Source organism: Callithrix jacchus, chromosome 12 (assembly GCF_049354715.1).
Source record: "Callithrix jacchus isolate 240 chromosome 12, calJac240_pri, whole genome shotgun sequence".
In the NCBI taxonomy this organism is placed as follows: domain Eukaryota; kingdom Metazoa; phylum Chordata; class Mammalia; order Primates; family Cebidae; genus Callithrix; species Callithrix jacchus.
In genome coordinates, this window is record NC_133513.1 from 106,813,431 (window position 1) to 106,837,514 (window position 24,084).

Here is a 24,084-nt window from a genome sequence, read left to right on the forward strand (position 1 = left end):
TTTAATGCATATATTTTTATTTGTATGTGATCTTGTAAAACAGTGTTTTGTGTATATTTTTAAATTACTGCGCTGTATTTTACATATCATAAAGTTCACCCATTTCAAGTCTACAATTGATTAGTTTTTAGTAAATTTAACAGGTTTTGCAACTGTAATCATTAAGTTGTTGTTAAAACATTTCATCCCCCAAGTAAGAACCCACGTGACCAATTACAAATAATTCCTATCCCCTCCCATCCCTAGGCAACTGTTAATTTCCTTTCTGTCTCTATAAATTTGCCTTTTCCAAACATCTTATATAAATAGAATCATATATGTTTTCTTGTATGTGGCTTCTTTCATTTTGCATATTAAAAAGTTTATATATGAAATAACATGTCAGTAGTTCATTCCTTTGTATTCTGTCATGTGAATATATGACATTATCAGTTCACCATTGATAGATATTTAGATTGTTTTTTGGCTATTGTGAATATTTTGTTATTTTTGGCAGTTATGAATAATCTTGTTGTGAACATTTATATATAAGTTTTACATGGACATACATTTTCATTTGTCATGGTGGATACCTAGAACTGGTATTGTAGAGTTATGTGTTTTATGTTGAATTTTTTGAGAACTGCTAAGTTATTTCCCATAGCAATTGCACCATCTTACCCGTGGGTTCCAATTTTCTGCATGTTCACCATCACTTTAGTTTTTATTGTTTAGAAACTCTAGCCATCCTACTGGATATGAAGTGGCATCTCATTGTAGTTTTGATATGCCTTTCCCTCATGACTAATGATGTCAAGTATCTTCTCCTGTACTTATGGACCATTTTTATGTCTTTGAAAAGTGTCTGTTAAGATTCTTTGCCAAATTTTTAATTGGGTTGTCTTTTCTATAATAGAGCTGTATATTATTTGTATATTCTATGTACAGGTTCTTCATCAGATATATGATTTGCAAATGCTTTTTTACATTTTTTTTTTGCTTGCTTTCATACTTATTTAATCGTGTTCTTTGATGCATAGAAGTTTTAAATTTTGATGATGACTAAATTGGTCCATTTTCTCCTTTTGTAGCTATGTTTTTGTTGTCGTAAGAATCCATTGTGTTTTATAAAAATAAAACCCCTGTGTTTTATTCTAAAAGTATTTTAGTTATGGCTTTATTAATTATATTTAATTATTGTAGTTATGGCTATATTATGGCTACTATAGTTATGGCTGTATTTTAATTATGGCTATAATTAGGTCTTTGATCTATTTTGAGTTGATTTTTGTATATGGTGTGAAGTCGGGGTTCAACTTCATTCTTTTACATGTGGATATATAGGTATCCCAGAAACATTTATCCGAGAGACTTGTTTCTCCATTGAAGAGCCTTAGCTGCCTTGTTAAAAATTAGTTGATCATAGATATACGGACAGGTCTATTCCATTGATCTCTATGTCTGTCCTAATGCCAGTACTTCACTGTTTTGATTGCTGTAGGTTTAATAAGGTTTGAAATTGGGACATAGAAGTCCTTCCACTTTCTTCTTTTTCAAGATTATTTTGGCTATCCTAGGTCCCTTCCAATTTGATAAGAATTTTAGGACCAGCTTGTCCATTTCTGACAAAATCTTTTGATTGTTTCTTATGTAAATATGTTGTCTGTAAAGACAAATTCCCTTCTGATTTTTAAACTTCCTGTTTCCTTTTACTATATTGCTGGCCAGTACATCTCTTGCTTTTAAGCATTAGTAGTGATTGGTGGGTTTCTTGTCATGCTCATAATCTTAAATACATGTAAATTTTCTCCAAAAGTTTAATATTTGCTATAGCTTTGGGGAGTAAGATATCTATGAAATAAGGAAAATTTCTTTCTTTTGATAGCTACATTAAATATGCAGTAAAGCAATTAAGTGAAATATTGACTAGAATCTAAGTGGCAGGTATATAGATGTTAGTTATAAAAATCTTTTAACTTTCCTGTGTGTTTGAAAATTTTCCCAATAAAATGTTTGGGAGAAGGTCTCAGGAGATGAAAGCAGAACATATTTTCCCAGTAGAGTATATTAGTTTTTCAGTTTATGAAGTAAAGTCAACATAGTGTCATGGAACTGCCTGGGTTTAGGTCCCAGTTTCTTGACTTACTAACTGTGGGATGTTGAAAAAGTTACTTAATGATTTGTGTTTTTGTTTTCTCTAAAATATTGAAATCATAGTCATGTAGTTATTATGAGCATGGCTGGATGACTCGTTGGCATGCTCACTATTGGATCAGTGCTTGGCATATAAAAAGTTTTAATGTGTGTCAGTCACCAGCTGAGCACAATTGAAATATGTGCATTTAATTTTTAGAAATGTATTTTGCTACGTTGTGTTTTAAAATTTCATTTTCTTTAATTTTTTTTTTTGTTTTGTTTTTTAGTTAAGATGAGGTCAATGCCAGATCTGTTGGAGGCATGCTGGGAAAAGGGGATAAGAGGGAAAAAGTGGGAATGGACAGGTGGGGAAATGAAAGGGACTGATTGTGTGCATTTCAGTAAGAAGTTCATTCTATAATTGACTAGCCCTTTTTTTTCTTTAAATAAAACATTGTGTTGCACATACACTCTATATGCCTATTGAAAATCTTTACACAGCAGAAGACAAAAGCGAGAGTAGCATTCATTGCAGAAATTATATTTCTGTAGATTGACCTAGAAGCTGAGACGGTGAGCACTGTAGCTGGCATTGGAATTCAAGGTACAGATAAAGAAGGCGGAGCACAAGGAGAACAACAACCCATTAGTTCCCCTTGGGATGTAGTTTTTGGAACGTCAGGTATGTGAACTTTTAATATTAAATGTAAAAGTAAATTTTACTTAATAAAAGTAAGATTTAAAAATATTTTTGAGATGGTCATTTGGATTAATTCTGTTGCTAGTTATTTTATTTTATACTTTTATACCTATGCCTCGGAGTTTGTTAATTGTGTAAAAACAAAGCCAGCAGTAATACAGATATATATTATTATATACTAGGGTATATATAATATATAATATTACATATTATATTTTATCTGTAAGATAGATTGTGTTACTCTAAAGAATTATATATTAAATGCATCTTCCAATTAATGTAGTTCTGAATATTCTTATATTGAAAAGATTATAGTTTCAGAACTTCAGATTATTCTTGAACAGTAATCAATAAAAATAAAAATAAATTTATTAATTTATTATTTTTAAATAAGGAACTTACAGTGTCCTTACATAATCTAGTTTGATAAAGAAATCCACTGCCCAAAAAAAAAGAAAAAAAGAAATCAAAGAGATAGCTGCTTTTTTAGATTGAAATTTGTGTTAAAGTATGATAGCTTTTTTTGAACAATTAAACTTTTACCCTACTGAATTGTATAGACATTGATAATAAATGAAACTTAACCTTATCTTTATTATCTTTATTACCTATAATAATTGACTAAAAGAAATTGAGGAGTACTCTTATTAGTATTCTTATTTTTTATTGGCTCTTAGTGATACTGAGATGATCATTTACATGTCTAAAATTGGATTAATGAGTAAGCAAAGTTAGTAGAATACATTGAAAATGGAATCTGGGACTAAATGGTTGGTGTCTTGTTAATATATTTAAAGTGTGTGTAACCACCAGCTTCGTTGAAGGCCTTTACATTTTACATAATTTTCTGTTATGATGTCAATTTAATTATGATTATTTATTGGCAGATTAATTATGCCAATTTAATTATGATTCAAAGACCCTACTTTTTTTTCTTAGTAACTTTTGTAAAGCACTTAATATGCATAAAATAAATGAGTGATCTTCTAGTACTACATGCACTTAACGTTTATCTTAAGTATTTTGTGTAGGTTGTTTTTGAGAATTCTGTTTATCGAATTGAATGTTGTAAACATCTGTAATTTGTTTCATAGTTCACCAAGGGGGATGGTAAGGGATACTTGGTATGTAGAGAATTTTGAAATAGTAATACAATGAACTAAAACTTAGTCTCCATTTTATTACCCTGCATTAGCAATTCTAAATAATTTCAGGGCAAATCCTCATCAGTACTTTTCACTTTTACTACCTGCCTTTGATACACCAGGAGGCTATTAGAACATAAATTTTATAGATGGGAAAATAGTCTGAAATATATCTATCAGTAACATAGTAGTAGTGGTTGATTAATTATTGCTTTGGTATGATACTGCCATCTCTCAAGGAAGAAAAATAATATGCCTTTTATGTGTAAACCCCTAATGATTTATAGTCAGTAATCCCTAGAGTAAGTTAGTTATTGAAATTTACATTTTACAACTTATAACCTATACCTACTGTGTCGGTTGGTAATTGCCACAAAAATGCTGCATCCCCAAACTTTTACAAACCTAAGCCTTTATTCTTGCTCATATATGAGATTAGAGTTCATCTGATAAATGCTGAGCCAGACTGGGCTTGGTTCTAAGGTGTTTCTTAAGTCCAGATCTGGTTCATTTGTTATTCATCTTCCTTGGACTAATAGCTGTCTCAAACATTTTCTTCTCTTGACAAAAGGCAGGAGTACAAGAGGGTAAGACCTCTTTGCTCTTGACATGTTTTCCTACCTTCTGTTACTGAAATAAGTCACATAACCAAGCTCAAAGCCATGGAGCAGTGATGTGTACTTTACCTATGATGAGTCCATGGCAAGGGTGTGGATATATAACATTACTAGAGATGGGTGAGGAATTGAGAATAGTAATTAACCTATCATATACATCAAAATTTACATTGCTTAAAAATAAGATATACCTTCCTGGATGCTTTGCTAAGTTAGATTTATGTAATGGCCAAGAAGTACTTAATTTTTTTTCTAGGCTAAAATTTTTTAAATCATACTTTCTGGCATGGAATTTCTGGTTGTTAATCTCTATGTTGAGAATGCACCCAAATTGCTTTACAAGGAAAATTGTGGTTGTTGATAAGCACTCCCTCATGTTGCAACTGGAGTGACTGTTTCAGACTCAGATTTTTACTAAGTTCAGTTTTCATTAAACGAAATGAATCCTACCTTAGCTCAACAGATCATGGTTCAGCATTTAATTTACAGCTGAAAATATCTTCCTTTTTTTTTTTGAGACAGAGTTTCACTCTTGTTACCCAGGCTGGAGTGCAATGGCGCGATCTTGGCTCACCGCAACCTCCGCCTCCTGGGTTCAGGCTATTCTCCTGCCTCAGCCTCCTGAGTAGCTGGGATTACAGGCACATGCCAGCATACCCAGCTAATTTTTTGTGTTTTTAGTAGAGATGGGGTTTCACCATGTTGACCAGGATGGTCTCGATCTGTTGACCTCGTGATTCACCTGCCTCGGCCTCCCAAAGTGCTGGGATGAAAATATCTTTACTGCAGGTACTTGGCAGGAGGAGTAATCTTGCTTCCACTTAATCTCAACGTCTTACAGAATGCTCATTAATAGAAAATGGTTTTCAAGTATTGTATGAAAGACCTGCAATCGCAAATGACTGCTCTAGTCCATGAGTTTTTAGCCTTGTATTATATACCAAGGCATTGGTGGTTTGGCTTTATAACGTACTTATAAATTACTGGGTGTTCTCAGAAATTCTGAGAGTTTAATATTTGGAGAAATTGGTCAGATTTGGGCCAGATTTTCAAAGTGGTATTTTACTCAAAACATTTTAAGGACCACTGCTTTAAATTACTCTAAAATCCAATCCTGGATTAATTTATATTGTCAGAGTATGGAGAAATTGGATCGTAGATTATTTGCTCTACTTATGATTATTTTTACAAAGTTGTATTTTAGTATGAGCTGTTCTATAGTACAAGTAAACAAACTACAGCTACATCTAGCAGCCTGGACAAATATAACAAGGAATATTTTGAGTGATAAAAGCAAGTTACAGAATATGTACAATATAATTTCTTTATATGTAGAAATCTACAATATTTCTTTTAAAAAGTACAGTGGCATTTAATACAATCATTGGGAGATCCATTCAGACATAATAAAGTTGAAAAGAAAAAGGTAAATGTACATTTCATACTAGTGGTTCCTTGTGGTAGGAATAGGAGTAGGGTATGATCACAGAGGGATGCACAGCAATTTCAAATAATGTTGTCTTGAGTTTGGTAGTGTGCACATAGGTGTTATTATTTTACCTTGAAATGTGACATGTATTCCATATGCATATTTAATGAACATTAAACATTAAAAAGAAAAAATAGATTGGGTAAAGAGAATGAAATAGAACGAGGACAAATACACTGTTGAATGTATATTTAACCAAGGATCCCAGCTTAATAAACAACATACTTCAAGAAGAGATTAGGCAGGGGTAGCTATACATATATCAGACAAAATAGACTTTAAGTCAAAAACTATAAAGAGACAAAGTCATTATGTAATAAAAAGGAGTCAGTTCATCAAGAAGTTATAACAATTGTAAATATGTATACCCAACGCAAAGCCCCTAGATATAAAAAGCAAGTATTAATAGATCTGAAGGGAGAGATAGACTACATTACAATAATAGTAGGCTTTGATACCCCACTTTCAACATTAGATTATCTAAACAGAAAATCAGTAAGGAAGCACTGAACTTGAACTATGCTTTAAACCAAATGGACTTAACTCATATTTATAGAACAATTCAACAGCAACAAAATACATATTCTTCTCAAGTGTACACAGAACATAGGCCATATATTAGGCCACAAAACAAATCTTAACAAATGTAAGAAGGTTGAAATTTTATTGAGTATCTTTCTGACCACATTGGCATAAAATAAGAAATCAGTAACTGGAGGAATCTTGGAAAACTTGCAAATATATGAACATTAAACAAAATACTCTTGTACAACCAATGGGTCAAAGAATAAATTAAAAGGGAAGTTTTAAAATGTCTTGAGATAATATAAATGAACATGAAAACTCAGCATATTGAAGCTTACAGAATGCAGCAAAAGCAGTCCTGAGAGGGAAGTTTATAGCAATAAATGCCTACATCACAAAAGAAGAGAGATTTAAAATAACTTACTGTCATGCCTCAAGGAACTAGGGAAAAAATGAAGGACAAACTAAGCCCAAACTCAGCGGAAGGAAAGAAATAACGAAGGTCAGAGCAAAAGTAAAGAAGACAGAAAAGATGAATGAAACTGAAAGCTTTTTTTTTTGGAAAGTTAAAATCAACAAACTTTTAGCTAAACAAAGGAAGAAAGGTGACTCAAACAAAATCAGAAATGAAAGAGAAAACAACTAGTACTACAGAAATACAAACAATCATAAGAGACTACTAGGAGCAACTATACACCAGCAAACTGGGTAACAGAAGAAATGGATGAATTCCTGGCAACGTGCAAGTCACCATACTGAATCAGGAAGAAATAGAAAAGCTGAAGAGACCAATAATGGGAAAGGAAATTAAATAAATAATAAAATATTTTCAGTCAAAGAAAAGCCCAAGACTCAATGACTTCACTGCTGAATTCTGCCAAACATTTAAAGAACCATACCAATCATTCTCAAACTCTTCTAAAAAATTGAAGAGAGAATACTTCCAAACTCATTTACAAGACCAGCATTGCGCTGATACCAAAGCCAGTTAAGGACCCTACAAGAAAACTACAAAAAATTCTCAACCAATTACTAGCAAACTGAAGGCAACAGCATATTAAAAAGATCATTTACCATGATCAACTGGGATTTATCCCAAGGAAGCAAAGGTGGTTCAACATACATAAGCCAATAATTGTGATATATTGGCATAAAGGAGAAAAACAACATGATCATCTCAATAGATGCAGAAAAATAATGTACAAAATTTAACATCTGTTCATGATAAAAACTCAAAAAAAAAAAGTATAGGAGGAACATAAGAAAGCTATATATGGCAAGTTCACAGCTAACATCCTCAGTGGTGAAAGTTAAAAGCTTTCCTCTAAGATCAGTAATAAAGATGTTCACTCTTGCCACTTCTATTCAACATAGTACTGAAAGTCCCAGCTAGAAATTAGGCAAGAAAAAGAAATACAAGGCATCCGTATGGGAAAAGAAAAGTGAAATTGTCTCTATTTGCTGATGACATGATCTTATATATAGAAAATCCTTATGACTCTACCAAAAGACTATTAGAGCTGATAAATTTGGTAAAGTTAACGATTGCAAAATCAACGTACAAAAATTGTGTTTCTATATAGTAACAATGAATATCCAAAAAGGAAATTATGGAAACAAATTTCATTTACAGTAGCATTTGAAAAGGTAAAATACTTGAGTACATTTAAACAAGGAGGTGGAAAGATATGTTTTCTACAGAAAACTATAAAACATTGATGAGAGAACTTGAAGAGGACAAATAAATGGAGAGATATCTCATGTTCATGGATTGGAAGAATTAATATGGTAAAATGTTCATACTACCCAAAGTATTCTACAGATTCAGTATAATTTCTATCAAAACTGTATTGTCATTTTTCATAGAAATAGAAAAAACTTAAAATGTGTATGGAACTAGAAAAGATCCTGAATATGAATAGCCAAGGCAGTCTTGAGCAGAAAGAACAAAGCTGGAGGCATCACACTTCCTGATTTCAAAATATGAAGCTATTGTAATCAAAACAGCATGGTACTATTATAAAAACAGACATATCAACCAAACAGGATAGAAAACCCAGAAATAAACCCCAAGTATTTACACTCAAATGGTTTTCAACAAAAGTGCCAAGAACACACAACGAGGAAAAGACAATTCCTTTCATAAATGGTTTTGGGAAAATTGGATATCCACAGACAGAAGAATGAAATTGGACCATCTCATATGCAAATACCTACTCAAAATAGATTAAAGACTTACAAGGCCTGAAACTGTAAAGCTACAGGAAGAAAATGTGAAAAGTTCCACGACATCTATCTGGGCAATGAATGATTTCTTGGATAGGACTCCAAAAACACAGGCAACAAAAGCAAAAATAGACCAGCGGAATTGAATCAAAACAAAAAGCTCCATATAGCAAAGAAAACAGTTAACAGAATGAAGAGACAACCTATGGTATGAGAGAAAATATCTGCAAACCATACAACCACTAAGGGACTAATCTCCAAAATATGTAAGGAACTCAAACTAAGCTCAATAGCAAGAAAACAACCTGACCAAAATATGGGCAATGGTTTCAACAAACATTTCTTAAAAGAGGTATGAATGGCAGACAGATATGTGAGAAAATATTCATCATCTCTAATTATCAAGGAAATGAGAATTAGAACCATGATGCGATATTACCTTACACCTGTTAGAATGACTTTATCAAAATAACAAATGATAAATGTTGATGAGGATGCAGAAAAAAAGAGAACCTTTGTACACTGTTGGGAACGTAAATTATTACAGCCATTTTGGAAAATAATATGGAGGTGCCTCAAGAAAACTATAAATAGAATATTCATATGATCCAGCAGTCCCACTTAAGAAAGGCTTTAAAATTGTTGTGTCATAGAGATATTTGCACCCCCATGTTTATTTCAGCATTATTCACAATTGCCAAGATATGGAGGCAACCCAACTGTCCATTAGTGGATGAATGGATAAAGAAAATGTGTATCTAAGGCCGGGCATGGTGGCTCATGCCTGCAATCCCAGCACTTTGGAAGGCTGTGGCAGGCAGATCACCTGAGGTCAGGAGTTCAAGACCAGCCTGGCCAACATGGTGAAACCCCAGCTCTACAAAAAAATATAAAAATTAGCTGGACATGATGGTGGATGCCTGTAATGCTAGCTACTCAGGAGGCTGAGGCAGGAGAATCGCTTTAACCCCAGAGGCAGAGCTTGCAGTGAGCCAAGATCATGCCACTGCACTCCAACCTGGGCAACAGAGTGAGACTTCATCACTTAAAAAAAAAAAAAAAAAACAAGAAAATGTATTTCTACACACTGGAATACTACACAACTTTAAATACTGTCATTCATGACAACATGGATGGAAGCAGAGGACATTATGCTAGGTGAAATAAGCCAGACAGACAGATACTGTATGATCTTATTTGTGGAATCTAAAAACATCAGTCTTAGGCCAGGCATGCTGGCTCATGCCTATAATCTCAGCACTTGGGGACACTGAGGTGAGAGGATTTCTTAAGGCCAGGAGTTTTAGACCAGTCTGATCAACATAGCGACACAGTATCTACAAGAGAAATTTTAAAATAAAAAATAAATTTAAAAGTTTTCTAAGAAAATCTCAGAAAAAGAACATAGGAATGTGGTTGCTAGAGGCTAGGAAAATGGGAAAGGGAAGAGGTTGATCAAAGTGTAGAGAGTTTCAGTTGGAGGAATAAGTTTTAGCGATAATAGTACACTGCGTGGTGACTGACCTCTAGTTATTAATGTGTATTTCACAACTGTTACAAGAATAGATTTTTTAACATTTGCACCACAGAAAAAAATGTTGATAAGGTCCTGGATGTGTTAGTTTGATTGAATCTTTCTACAGTGTATACATAGATCAAAACATTACATTGTACCCTATGAATATATACAATTATTATTGGTCAATTAAAAATTTGAAAAAAGATCTAGGAAAGGGACTAGAAATACCTCTCAATATTTTAAATATATGTGTAATGTGTAAATGCATGTGTGTATGTATTTTAAATAGTATCTGAATATTTAACCTAACTATGCTGTACAGTCATAAAGGCATAAAAATAAGCAATATAAAGTGATTTTTACAAAAGTAAGTTTTATCTGTGTTCATTTTTTGTCATTCTTAATATGGTCATAACATCATGCACTAAAAATAATTACTAATTACAGTAAGTTCAGTTTTTCAGCAGATACTTTGTAATGTTGCTAAAATGTGTATCAGGTCTTTGTTGACTCCATTCATGCCAGACAACAGCCTGAAAGATGTTTTAGCATAAAGGTTGAAACCCTTATGTGTATCATTTTTTTTAATTTTTGTAGTCCTAGTCTCACTTTCTTGCCCAGGCTGGAGTGCAGTGGTGTGATCTTGGCTCACTGCAACCTCTGCTGCCTGGGTTCAAGTGATTCTCCTGCCTCAGCCTCCTGAGTAGCTGGGGTTACAGGCCTGTACCCCACCCAGCTAATTTTTGTATTTTTAGTAGAGATGGGGTTTCACCATGTTTGCCAGGCTGGTCTTAAACTCCTGACCTCAAGTGATGTGCCTGCCTTGGCCTCCCCAAGTACTAGGATTATAGGTATGAGCCACTGCACCCAGCCAAAACCCCTATCGTATCTAAGTACTTTAGACTTTACCTGATTTTGAGTCATTTATAGAAAGCATAATGTGCCAGAATCCCATTAACCTTTCTTGGCCCTTTAATCAGTATTTTCCCTAGAGAGAAGTTTAGCCACTCTTTTACAGCCTTTAATGGTTGAAATCCAACTATTTAGTATGCTAGTCTGATAATCGACAGTGTTGGTATTTATGTGCTTCAATAATACGCTTCTCTGACTTCCATTATTAATATGATATAAAATACCATGAAAATATTTTTCTTTAAAAATAGATGACACAAAGTTTTGAAGGGATAAATTTGATACAGTATGACTAGTACATTTTTGTTTGTTAAAATAAGAAGTTGTATCTTTATATCTAAAATTTGAGAGAAGATTCTTATAATACCTTATCACATTGGTTAAGTTTTTTACATTAATTAGGTATAGTTTACATAAAGTAAAATTTATCCTTATTAGCTATATAATTCTATGAAATTTGACAAATATGTGCAGTTGCTGTAACTTTTACCACAATCAAGATGCAAAATATTTTCATTATCCCAAAAAGTTATTTCTTAGCCTGTTGTGGGGTCTCCCCCAACCATCACCACACCCACTCCAGGAACTGGCAGCAGTGATCTCTTTTCTGTTCTCTGTCATCTTTCATGTCTGGCTTCTTCAATTTAGCATAATGCTTCTGAGATTCATCCCTGTAGTTAGTTCCATGTATCAGTGGTTTGTTCTCTTTTACCACTGAGTAGTAGTTCATTGTATGGCTCTACTCAGTTTGTTTATTCATTCACCAGTTGATAGACATTTGAAGGTATTTCTAGTTTTCAGTGGCTATAAAAAACCTCCATAAACATTTATGCACAGTTTTGTTTCTTTTTCTGTGGTAATATGCATTTACTTCTCTTGGGCTGATGCCTAGGAATGAGATTACTGGGTCATATGGTACGTGAATGTGTATAAGAAACTGCCAAATTGTTTTCCACAGTGGCTGTTTTCTTAAAGTCCCAAATGTCTGTTGGGAGTCGTTGCTTCTGCCTGAAGAGCTTCTTACGACACAGATCTGCTGACAGTGACTTTTCTTCCCTTTATTCTGTTCTGAAAAATGTATCTAGCTTTCATTTTGAAAGTTATTTTTACTCCATATGTGAATCTGGATAAACATTTTTTCCTTTTAATACTTTAAAGATATCACTCCATTGTCTTTTGACTTACATAGTTTTCCATGAGAGATCTGTTTTAATATTATCTCTTATTCTTTGTATGTAAAGTGTGTTTTTTTCTCTGATTGCTTTCAGGATTTTATCTTTGGTTTTCATTAGTTTTATAAACCTAAGAATTATCTTCTCGGAATTCTCAAATCTGTGGTTTGATGTTCATTATTTTCAAGAAATTCTCACACATTATTTCTTCAGATATTTTTTCTGTCCCTTTCTGTCTTTCTCTTTCTGGGACTTCAGTTACTCATATGTTAGATTTCTTTTTAATATTATATTCAATAACTGTTGCATAATGTGCTCTTTTTATTCACTCTTTTTTTTTTTTTGCTTTTTATGCTGGTAATTTCTATTGATTTATCTTCAGAGTCACTAATTCTTTTTTCAGCTGTGTCTAGTCAACTGATGAGCCTGTTGTATTAGTCCATTCTCACACTGCTATAAAGATACTACCTGAGACTGGGTTATTTATAAAGAAAGGAGGGTTAATTAACTCACAGTTCCACATGGCTGGGGAGGCCTCAGAAAACTTAAAAATATGGCAAAAGGTGAGGGGGCAATAAGTCACATCTTACTTAGCAGGCAGGCAAGAGAGTATCAAGGGGGAAGTGCCAGATACTTATCAGACAACCAGATCTCTTAAGAACTCATTCACTATTACAAGAACAGCATGGAGCAAACTGCCCCATGGTTAATCACTTCCCATCATGGTTGATCTAGTTCTCCAGACAGGTTGATCTAGTTCTCCAGACAGGTTGATCACTTCCCATCAGGTTAATCTAGTTCTCCCATCAGGTCCCTCCCTTGACATGTGGGGATTACAATTCAGATTACAGTTTGGGATGAGATTTGGGTGGGTACATGGCCAAACCATATCATTTGTTGAAGGAATTTTTCATCTCTAATATTGTGCCTTTTTAATATAGTATTTGCATTTCTTATAGATTTATTTCTGCTGAAATTCCGTATCTATTTAGATGTCTTGGCCACCTTTTTCTCTAGGTTCTTTAACATACTGTGCATAGTTATTTCAAAGTCTGTGTTTGATAGGTCCAAATTTGGGGACTATCCTCGAGTCTGTTTCTGATCATTCCTTTGTTATTTAAAAGTGGGTAATTTTTTTTCTTTTATGTGTGTCTTCTCATTATTTATTATATGTCAGTCATCTTGTATAAAACAATAAAGGCTGAGATAAATAGTACTTATGTTATCGTTATGAAATATTGAGTCAGTTTGGTCAGGAGCTAAGCTGGGCCTTCATTTTATTATTCCCAGGTCAGTGCACCATGTCTTTCAAATCCCTCTAGCTGGGCAGCTGTTGCCTTCTGATTTTGCCTCAGCACAGGGGCCTGGATTAGCTGGAGAGTTTTTTAGTGCTCTACCCTCAGCTTTTGGTCATCCCTGTACAATGAAGCCACACGGTGGTTCCCTCTCTCCATCTTAATAGTTGTGTGACTTGGGAAAACTTTCATAGCCTCTTTGTACCTCAGTTTCCCCACCTAAATTGAGGATACAACTGGTACGTACCTGAAAGGCTTATCATGAGGATGAGAATTAATATATGTAAAGCACTTAGAACAGTGCCTGGTGCATAGAAAGCATAGTATACATGTTTGCTATTATCATTGTTTTCTATAAGATAAGAATTTTGTTATAAAGCATCACAAACAGATGCTGATGATCTGAAGCAAACCAAAAATGGTAAGGCAAGGGACTAGAAAATAAACGTTAAAGAGATTATTCAACCATAGACCTTTGCCAGGGAGAGAAGGGCAGAGGGATAAACCTCGCTATGCATCTTGGAGTAGAAGGCTGTGGGTACATTTAATCAGATCCCGGTTTCTAGTCACAGACAGAAATGCACTTGAGTACTTGATACCAGAGCTAAGTCCATGGGTCAGAGGCAGAGGGGAGGGCGAAAAGGGGGCAAGCAAGAGAACTGAACCAAAGAGCACAAGCTCACTTCCGTAGTTCTTTTATTCTTACCAGAACACTAATTATCTGGAGTCAGATTCACTAATGAATTCGTTTTCCCAGTTAAGCTGTGTGAATTTCAGCAAATTATTTAGCCTCTTTGAAGCTGGTTTTTTATAAAATGAAGATGAAGATAAGACTTCTTAAGGTTGTTAAATTAAAGGAAATAATCCATGTAAAGTGATTAGCTCACTGCCATCATACAGAAAGTGACCTGGATGGTGATTATCATCATCCTGAGAAGTTGGTATGTAGATTTCCAAACACCTAAACCCTGACCAGACACAGCCGCTGCTTCTCTATTTCTCATTCCCCGGGCATCTGAAGGAAATAAGTACACAGAGACCAAAACTAAACCAATGCACACACTTTCTCTGTCACTGGGAAGCTTTTGCCTTCTTGTTGTAAGCCTCAGCTGAGCTAGACCAACCTGTCTGGAGAACTAGATAATGGAGCTAAATTTGATCTTTTACTCAGCTATACACCAACATAGCTCTCCTTTGCCAAGACAGAGGCTCTAAAAGCAAGCTAAGAAAAGCAAGTGTTTTTGTTCCTAAGGCTTAGAGCTAAATTTGCTTACCTCACCCTTCTGAGATTTTCTCAGAGTGGGACATTGAAGTGAATGAGAAAGAGGCAGTTTTCAAGGTGGGAACAGGATGACAAACCAGTTCAGAAGGAATTCTTGCAGTAATCCCGGATGGCGGCTTAGGTCAAGGTGGAGGTGGTGAGAAGTGGTCAGATTTTGGATATATTTGGAATAAGAAGCCTACATAATTTGCTGATGGATCATCATGTGTGACATGTGAAAGAAAGGAGGAATTAAGGATGACTCCAAGGCTTGTGATTTGAGAAGCTGAAAGGATTTTCATTTACTTGGTCAACCTTGCAGTCTTGTTACCTACAAGGATCTAACATTGGCCAGAGCTGACTTTTCAGTGAAGATAAGTTGTATAAAAATATCTGTGTTTATTTCCCTCAATAACAATTCTCAGTGTAGAAGGCTTATAAATCTTTTGTTAGATTTACCCTTAGGTGTCTGATGTTTTTTAATGTCGTTATAAATTTTCTTTTATATTTGTTTGCTGCTGTAAACCAATAAAATAATTTATCCTTGCTTACTGACTATACTAAATTACATTGCTAAATTCCTCTATAAAATTGTAAAGATTTTCTGTGTACATAATTCTGTCATCTGCTAATAACTAGTTTTATTTCTAATCTTTTCGTACTCTTCTTTTTCCTTCTTTGTTGAACAAACTAGGACCTCCATAAGGTGTTAAATAGAAGTGTTGATAGTAGGTATCAACACTTCTCATTTTTATTCTCAGGGAGTATTTGCTATATTTCATTCTTAAATAGGATGTTTGCTATGACTCTCTTAAAAATGTTATTTATAAGATTAAATAAAATGCCTTCTGATCCTAGTTTCCTAAGAGTATTTATCATGAATGGAAGCTTTTTAGACATGTTGAAAGGCTTTGTTGTTATGCATGGCTTCAGAGTTCTCAGCCCTATCAGATCCCACATCCCCTTCCTATAATAAATTTTATGAAATGCCTCCTTTACCATATCTAAAGTGAAATTCATAGGTAATGGAATCCACTTGTGATTGAGATATATATATATATATAATAAATATAAAGAATAAATAAGTATAATTTATAATAAAATAGTATAATCATTATGTAAATGATCTGGCATAACTATATCATCATACAATATACTACCCATCAAATATCCAAAGCATTTTTTAGGGTGGGCTGCCACTCCCATTCAGCATCAGTGTTTGAAAGGATAATAGCACAGGTTTACATCTATAGCAGATTTTTTTGATTAGAGATGAATCATTAGTACTATTAGGGAATACCAACCATCATTAGGATAGTTTTAGGGCTTATATGTATAATGACAAAATAAAGGACCTTTTTTCTTTTTTGTGGCTTCTAAGGGAAAGTTTACCCATTAAACAAATACCTACTGAGCATTTGCCTTGTGCCAGGCACTATTCTATGTGCTGCTAATAAAACTGTGAATAAAACAAAGCTGCTGGCCTCTTAGACCTTATGGTCAATAGAGGGGAAAGGCAGTAAATTAATAAATATGTAACATGTAAGAGTGATAAATGCTACAGTGAAAAATAGACAAGGTAAGGAGCTAAGCATGATGGGTGTGTGTGTGTGTGTGTTTGTGTGTGTGTGTGTGTGTGTGTGTGTGTGTGTGTTTATTAGGGGGAGCAGGGAAGAAACTTGAGCAGAGATCTGAATGAATATTCATATCTGGAGGTAAACTTTCTAGGAAGAGGAAAGAGGGAGCACACTAGGTATAAAAGTTGAAAGACAGCAAATTGTTTAGCACCTAACATGATGCCTGGCGCCATGTTAGGTACTTTGCTTACATTGTTTTATTCATTCCAGTAATCTTATGTAGAGAGTGATGATGTGCTTATTTTACAGATAAGGAAATTGAGGCACACACATCACATAGTGATGCATTTACCATTCAAATCCAGACCCACCTGGTTCCAAAGCTAAGGAAGGTGAAGGAATCCTTTCAGGAGCCCTCTTCTTTGAGTGATCTGTCACAGTACCATAAGGATAACTTTATTTCATTCAAAGAAATGAAAGAACTGGGTAGAGGACTAGAAAACAATCATTTACATTTTTTTGTGTAGCATTTAAAAAATATTTGAACCAATAAAGGCTTTGAAATCCTGTGAATGGAAAACATTCCAAAATAAGTTACAATGAATAAGATTATTCATTTTTGTGAGCTTTCTGTGTTTTTGTTTCTATTACCTACTAATCTTTTCGTTTTGTTTGGTCATTTCCATGGTTGATGATACCATTGACTATGCAGAAACATAAGACTCAATCATTTTCATTGTTTAATACTAAAAAGTGTATTGTCTTAGATTTATGGTAGATTTAATAAAACAAACAATTATAAACTGAGCGCTTTCTTAGTTACCAAATAACTGTTGGTAATATGTGCATTGTCAGTACTCACTGTAAAATTAACAGCCTTCTTAAGTGGAAGAGATTGTGTTATACTTTTTACCCTCTTTGGTGTCTGTTGAAAGACTGTTCAGTTTGTAAATGTATTTATATTTTCCTAGTACAAATACTATAAAATTAAGGTCCAGATTCACTAAATAATGATTGTGGCTAACATTTGAGTGATGTTACCTCCAAGCATTACTCTAAGTACATCACATGCTTTGAACCTTTTTATTTGAATGTTAGTATATCTAAAATAACAGAACATTTTATTAGCTTAGATTTCCTGTTCATTTTAGTAGTCCCAGGTTATGGCTCTAGAATAACTGAAACATTATGGTATGCTAAAAATTAATTATGGAAAGCTTTTGATATAGTTTAAGGTGATTAAGCAGAGACAGTCTCCAGAATATGTGCATGCCATTGTCACTTGTAATATAGTTTATATCATGTAAAATAAGAAATCAGATGTTTAAAAACATTGTTAATGCTCACTGTAAAATTAACAAACTGCTGAGGCAGACTTCAGATGCAGAGATGCAGAGGATATATTGCTAGTCAGAATACTTTGGATTCCTGTGAAATTGTTGCAGGTAAAATGGGATATCTTAAAAAGTAAACCTTTCACAAGAAAACAAAATTTTTAAAGATAACTTGAAACATTGCAAATATTTTTATTTATCAGATGATTCATAAACATATTGTTATCTTCCATAAATTAACATTTTAAAACCATTGGAGTGTTTATATTAACCAGATATGTATATAATAATTATGATTTATTTTTATAAAGGTCCAGAAGTCCAAAGAGATGACATTCTGTGGATAGCCATGGCAGGGACTCATCAGATATGGGCACTCCTACTGGATTCTGGGAAACTGCCTAAGAAAAAGTAAGTGACAGCCTCTCTCTTTGAGTAGACTGTACTGCTTGGCATTCATAGAATTTCTTTTTTCAAAATCACCGTCCTCACTGTACTAGTCAGGATGTGCTAGGTTAAACTGCCATAGCATACAATGCAGATTCTGAGTGGCTTAAAACAAGGTGCATTTCTTGCTTACTTGCATGGGTTCACTGGGGCGTACTACTCTGCCACCCAGGCTGATGAAACAGCCACTGTTGGGAGCTTTGCCAGTCATCCTGGCACAGTAAGAGAGAAAGAGGTGGTAAGTCACTCACTGAGTCTTAAAATTTCTACTCAGAAGTGACACACGTCACTTCTACTTACATTTTATCAGCCAGAGTAAGTCTCATGGCCACACTTCACTTCAGGAAACCTGCAAAGAACCATTCTTTTTAATGTCCAGAAAGAGAGCTAAGAATATTCGGTGGGCCCTTATCTTTTAAGACATAGCTGAACTGTCTCTAACCATTCATTCAAATAGTTGAGTACCACATAGCAGAGTACTTAATAACCCGCTTTTTGTAGTCAGGCTTGAGATTGAATCCTGGCTCTGCCATTTATTATCTGTATGAGTTTAGGAGAGCCATTTTAACTTTCAAATCCTCAGTTTTCTTATTTATATTAGTTCATAGCCTTGCTTTGAGAATTAATAATATGTGTGAAGAGCTTGGTATAGTGCCTAACATGTACAGTAAACATAGGTAGCTTTGCTGTCATGAAGATATAGGATGAAAGGGTAGTGTCTGCAAAGTTTCTCATATTTTTTCCTTGGAGCCTTTCCTCTTCCCCCTAAACCCCAGACAGAACTGGCCATACTCGTCTCTGTGAACTCACCGTGCCTACCGTACCTGGTATATAGTTACATCACTGCACTAAGTTTTCCTGCCCTGCCTCACTGCCCTTCCCCTTTCTCCCTCTTCTTCTTTTTTGATTGTTCTTTTTAGCCATTTCCTTCCTTCTGCTAAACTGTCTCATAGAGGAAGGGACCCTCTCCCATTCATTTTTATATCCCTTGTATCTATCACAGTATTTGGTACCTAAGAGGAGCTCAGTAAGGGTTTGAAAATAAATGAGTAAAAGTCATTAACCAGAAAGGCTGTCAAATACCCATGGAAAATGATCATTTCAGGTTACCTTTATTAATAGCAGCATTTGTATAGATACTTCAAAATAGCAGATATTCCAAATACTGTGTATGTTTGTGCATGTTGCTTTGGACACATTTATATACTGTGTTAAGACATTTAATAGTTTATCTAGCAAATATTTATGAAACCTACTATGTGCTAGGCAACAGGGATGAAATAATATGCTCACTATGTTAAGGATAAAGTGAAAAGGTGTGGTTGCTATCATCAGTGGACTTAGAGAAGAATCAGATCAGCAAAAAAAATTAAAAATTAGTATATGCAAAAGGAAGCACTGCAAATTGTAATTGTTTCCTGCATAAGTAAGAAGAAGACCCAACATCAATAAGATTTGAGCTGTCAAGGAGGGCTTCTTGGAAGAGGTAACTCAACAGACACTTGATAGAGTGGTAGAAGTTAGATGGGGAGAGTGGGAAGTTTTCCAGGCAAGAGTTGGCACTAGTGATGTTAGTAGAAGCCAGATCACACCGTGCCTTGTGAGTACTTTTAAGGGATTTGGAAATTCTACAAGCCTTTATAGAAAGGTTTAAGCTGGGAAGTGACAGGATTAGATTTGTGTTTTTGAAAGAACACTGGCAGTACTCAGAGTAGAACAAGACTAGAGACAGTGATACCATTGAGGAGCCTATTGCTGTTATCCAGGCAAGAAATGATAGTAGCCTGAACAGTGAGGTTACCAATAAGATTTTGCATGAAGCATAACTACAAACAGCAAACAGAAGGAACAGAAGTTGCCAGAATATGCTGTCCTGGGTGATGGCTGTTTTATACGTAGATGGTTAAGAGCTGCCTACATTTCCTAATAAGTCGAGTTGTCACTCTCCTTCGTAATAGGAAATTGGCACTAGGATCATGTTGACCTGTATTTTAATTTTAAAGATGTATTTTCTTTATTACTAATCTTCAGATAGTAATGATAGCATTTTAAAAGTAATTGTTTCTCCCTACTCTTTCCTTTATTTAATTAAGGAGTCTCGTTTTTAAAGTAGTAAGACTACTTGTAGACTCCTTTCAATTAATTTGTTTTGCATATTACTGATTGCATGTATTTTACTGGCTAGTTTATGTTTATACGTTTCTTGAATAAGTGGCCATATTTTATGCATCCTAAATCCCTTTGCCTCTGTCCCCTGCCCCCTACCTAACTTATCATGGGAGCATATCAGCCAGAAAGTGATTGTTAGTTCAGACTTTTGCATGTTGTACCATATTCAGAAATGATTTACACATACTCTCATTTTGTGTCATAAGTCAGCTGCTTCCCTTCCCTCAACACAACACACTATCATGTCTTCCTTATAATCCCTCTGTCATAAATTTAGAAACCAGGGTCTAAAACTTTCTCTGCGTTACAAAAGGAATCACTGCAGTAGTTCCTTAAATAAAAATTTTCCTAATGTATATAAGAAATTGATTTCTATAATTGATTTAATTGTACATAATTGTACCATGTAATTGTAAGATAATTATGTACATTTTTATCATTTTTCCTATAATAGTAATGTCTGACCTGGCTATCTAAAACTATTCTTTAATTCCTTTTTCTAGTCTCTGTTTATATACAAGAACACAAAACACTTTCAATGAAAACTGAGGCTTGAAACTATCAAGAGCTAGATAATCTTTTTAGTTCCCTTTCAGAACCTAATATTGCATGAAACTAAGAAGTTAAGAACTTACAATGGTAAAAACACAGTCTATCTCATCAATAATCTGATCATTATTTTTATCTTATAATTCTAACTCTGTCAGGGATTTCTCGTTTGACCTTTGAAAGTGATTTCAGTTTTGTGTATGTCAAAGTAAAGTGAAAAGTTTCCTACACAATGGGTAAATAAGTTGATTGGCAAAATGACAGTAAAAGCTGACTTGAACAATTTAACTAGGCCAAGATCACCAGTTTGTGTTTTTACAAGGCTTATCACTATTGATTCGATCATTTAAGTTCATTTATTTAATAACTAATTTGAACACAATATACCACATGTTGACCCCACCTATGAACTTGTCTTTTTCAGCGAGTTAACAAAAGGAACCTGCCTTAGATTTGCTGGAAGTGGAAATGAAGAGAATCGAAACAATGCCTATCCTCACAAGGCAGCTTTTGCTCAACCTTCAGGCCTTTCCCTGGCCTCTGAAGATCCCTGGAGCTGCCTGTTTGTAGCAGATAGCGAGAGCAGTACAGTGAGAACCATTTCGCTGAAAGATGGAGCAGTGAAGCACCTCGTGGGAGGAGAAAGAGACCCCATGGTAATGACAGTCACTCTTGCCCAGTGCGCTCAGACACTGAGCAAGCTGTCAATTTTGTGAATTATAGAAAGTTAATAAGATTTAAGAGAGATTATCCTTGGCCTATCTGTGAATTGAAATGAAAGTCAAACCAAAGGAAATGTGAATATAAAGCAACATGAGGAACACACCATCTAAGAGAAGTAAACTGACTCTATTATGTATAAATGTTAAGGTTTCAGGGAGAAAGAAAAGATGAAGTATTGATTATTGGAGAAAAGAAAAAAATGTAAATTACATATTGGGCAGTGGGGTGGAAAGAGCACTAGGCTAGTGGACTTGACCTGTTCCTGACTAGAAGTACTATTGTGAGTAAAACTACTAAGCACCACAGATTAATACAGGTTCAAGATACTGTCATTTTTTTCTAATCTGAATCAAGAATCCAACACTATTTATATTAAAATCAGCATTTTCCCTTTTAACTTGAATATCATTTATAACTATCTGAATTTTCACTTTGTATCCTAACAAAATACTGTAAAAATTATAATAACTGCTGTTTCTTTCCTTTTAAAAAATTAAAGAATTTATTTGCTTTTGGTGACGTTGATGGAGTAGGAATCAATGCAAAGCTTCAACACCCCCTTGGAGTAACATGGGACAAGAAAAGAAATTTACTTTATGTGGCAGACTCCTACAATCACAAGGTGAGTCGTGACAGAATTATATAATATCTTGCTTTTTGTATGTGGCATTTAAAATGCTGAAAGATCTGTGAGCCTCCTACAAGTGCCACTCTAAAATATAGACAGGAATAACAGTCTTTGACAACTGTATCCCAGCTTGTTCTGTTCTTTTCTTGGTCCTTTTTTGCCACGAGGTTATGATGGTGTTCTGAACTAGGAAAAGCACTAAACCAGTTCCAATGGTAATGGCCAACAGCTGTGAATTGCAGCCCATCAAAGCTGCTTAGTAACATATTCAGTATATCAGGATAAGACAAGTAGCAGGGAAATTAATATGTCAATTAACAAATGAACGCTTTTGAGATATTGCATAGTTACAATGCCTGTTAGTAAATAATTTTGTTTTTAGCAGCACTTCCATTTTTGTCTATTAAATTGTTTTGTTTTATTGCATTTTTACTTTTTACAGAAGTCAGTGGATAATAAATATTCATGCAGTACTTCATGATGTGAGACCATAAATTTAATATAATTGAGCCATAACTGGAAATCATTAAGTTTAACAAAAGTAGCAAATCTAATGCTAGATGCTTAAGAAGACAGAGTCAGTTCAGTTTTGAAAGTGTGTCCCATTTCGAAGAAAAACAATTCAATTAAAAAATTTTTTTAAATTCCAGAAATAATTTCATGAAAGATTGCTTCTAGAAGGCAAGCTATAGATAGGAAATTTATGTTGTTTTTAGTTCTTAGAGTAGAATATCTCCCCTTAGACTGTAATTTGAACGTTTGGCTTTTCAAGAAAATATGGAAATACCTGTTCCTTTTGTGAGATTTCTTGAGAATATAAATGGCAATCAAATTATCTAGCTTGCTTGATACTATACCCTTCCATACTACAAACATGAGCTTGATCTTCAGATATATACATTTTTGTTCTTTCTTTTTTAGATTAAAGTTGTGGATCCAAAAACAAAACACTGTACAACATTAGCAGGAACTGGAGACACAAATAATGTTACCAGTTCCAGTTTTACCGAGTCAACTTTTAACGAACCAGGAGGCTTGTGTATTGGAGAGAATGGACAATTATTGTATGTAGCAGACACCAACAATCATCAAATTAAAGTAATGGATTTAGAAACAAAAATGGTATCTGTGGTAAGTAATTTTAAAATGTAAGTTAAAGGATGTCATTTTAAGAATGATACTTAGATCCTCACAGAACTGACAGAGGCATTTTTGGTTAGGCCATCTCCAGGAGAGTAGTAAGTGGATGCTTCTGTTGTGTTTTTTGACTAAGAGACCAGCAGGACTGCTTTAAGGATATCCTCCTAGTCTTAAAATAAAAGTTCCATCTGTGCTGAGAGTTTGAGAAAAATACTGGAAATTGGAGAGAATCTGATGAACCTCCAAGAAAAAAAAAAGAGAGGACTCGGATCTGTTTTTAAGTGTACAGGCATACTGACACATACTACCTACACCTGCTCTGTGGGTTAGGTTATTCAGCTCTTTTTTTTCAGTGATCTTTAGATTGACGTGTAATCTTTGTTTCCCTATGATGAGTCCATTACCAAATACCTTCTAACAAAAACTTTAGAAACCGCATTTCTCAAGACATTGAAAATAAGATTGTGGGAGAAACTTCATTCAGTGAGTTGTAGTCAACTTTTAAAGATATGAACATGGTTTGTTACAGAATTTTCAAGGA

The 24,084-nt window shown here is 34.3% G+C and overlaps 1 protein-coding gene across 6 annotated transcripts in view; it reads left to right on the forward strand.

The window, feature by feature from the left end:
- The window catches only part of NHLRC2 (NHL repeat containing 2), a 62,179-nt gene that overhangs the window by 24,617 nt on the left and 13,478 nt on the right, over nt 1–24,084 (forward strand). For all 6 annotated transcript variants that reach the window (XM_035269147.3, XM_002756606.7, XM_009010305.5 and 3 more), the window contains 5 exons: nt 2,668–2,797; nt 18,199–18,298; nt 21,477–21,708; nt 22,275–22,397; nt 23,325–23,534. In XM_035269147.3, the coding sequence (XP_035125038.2) occupies nt 2,668–2,797; nt 18,199–18,298; nt 21,477–21,708; nt 22,275–22,397; nt 23,325–23,534 (795 nt within the window). The remainder of the gene's footprint in view (nt 1–2,667; nt 2,798–18,198; nt 18,299–21,476; nt 21,709–22,274; nt 22,398–23,324; nt 23,535–24,084) is intronic.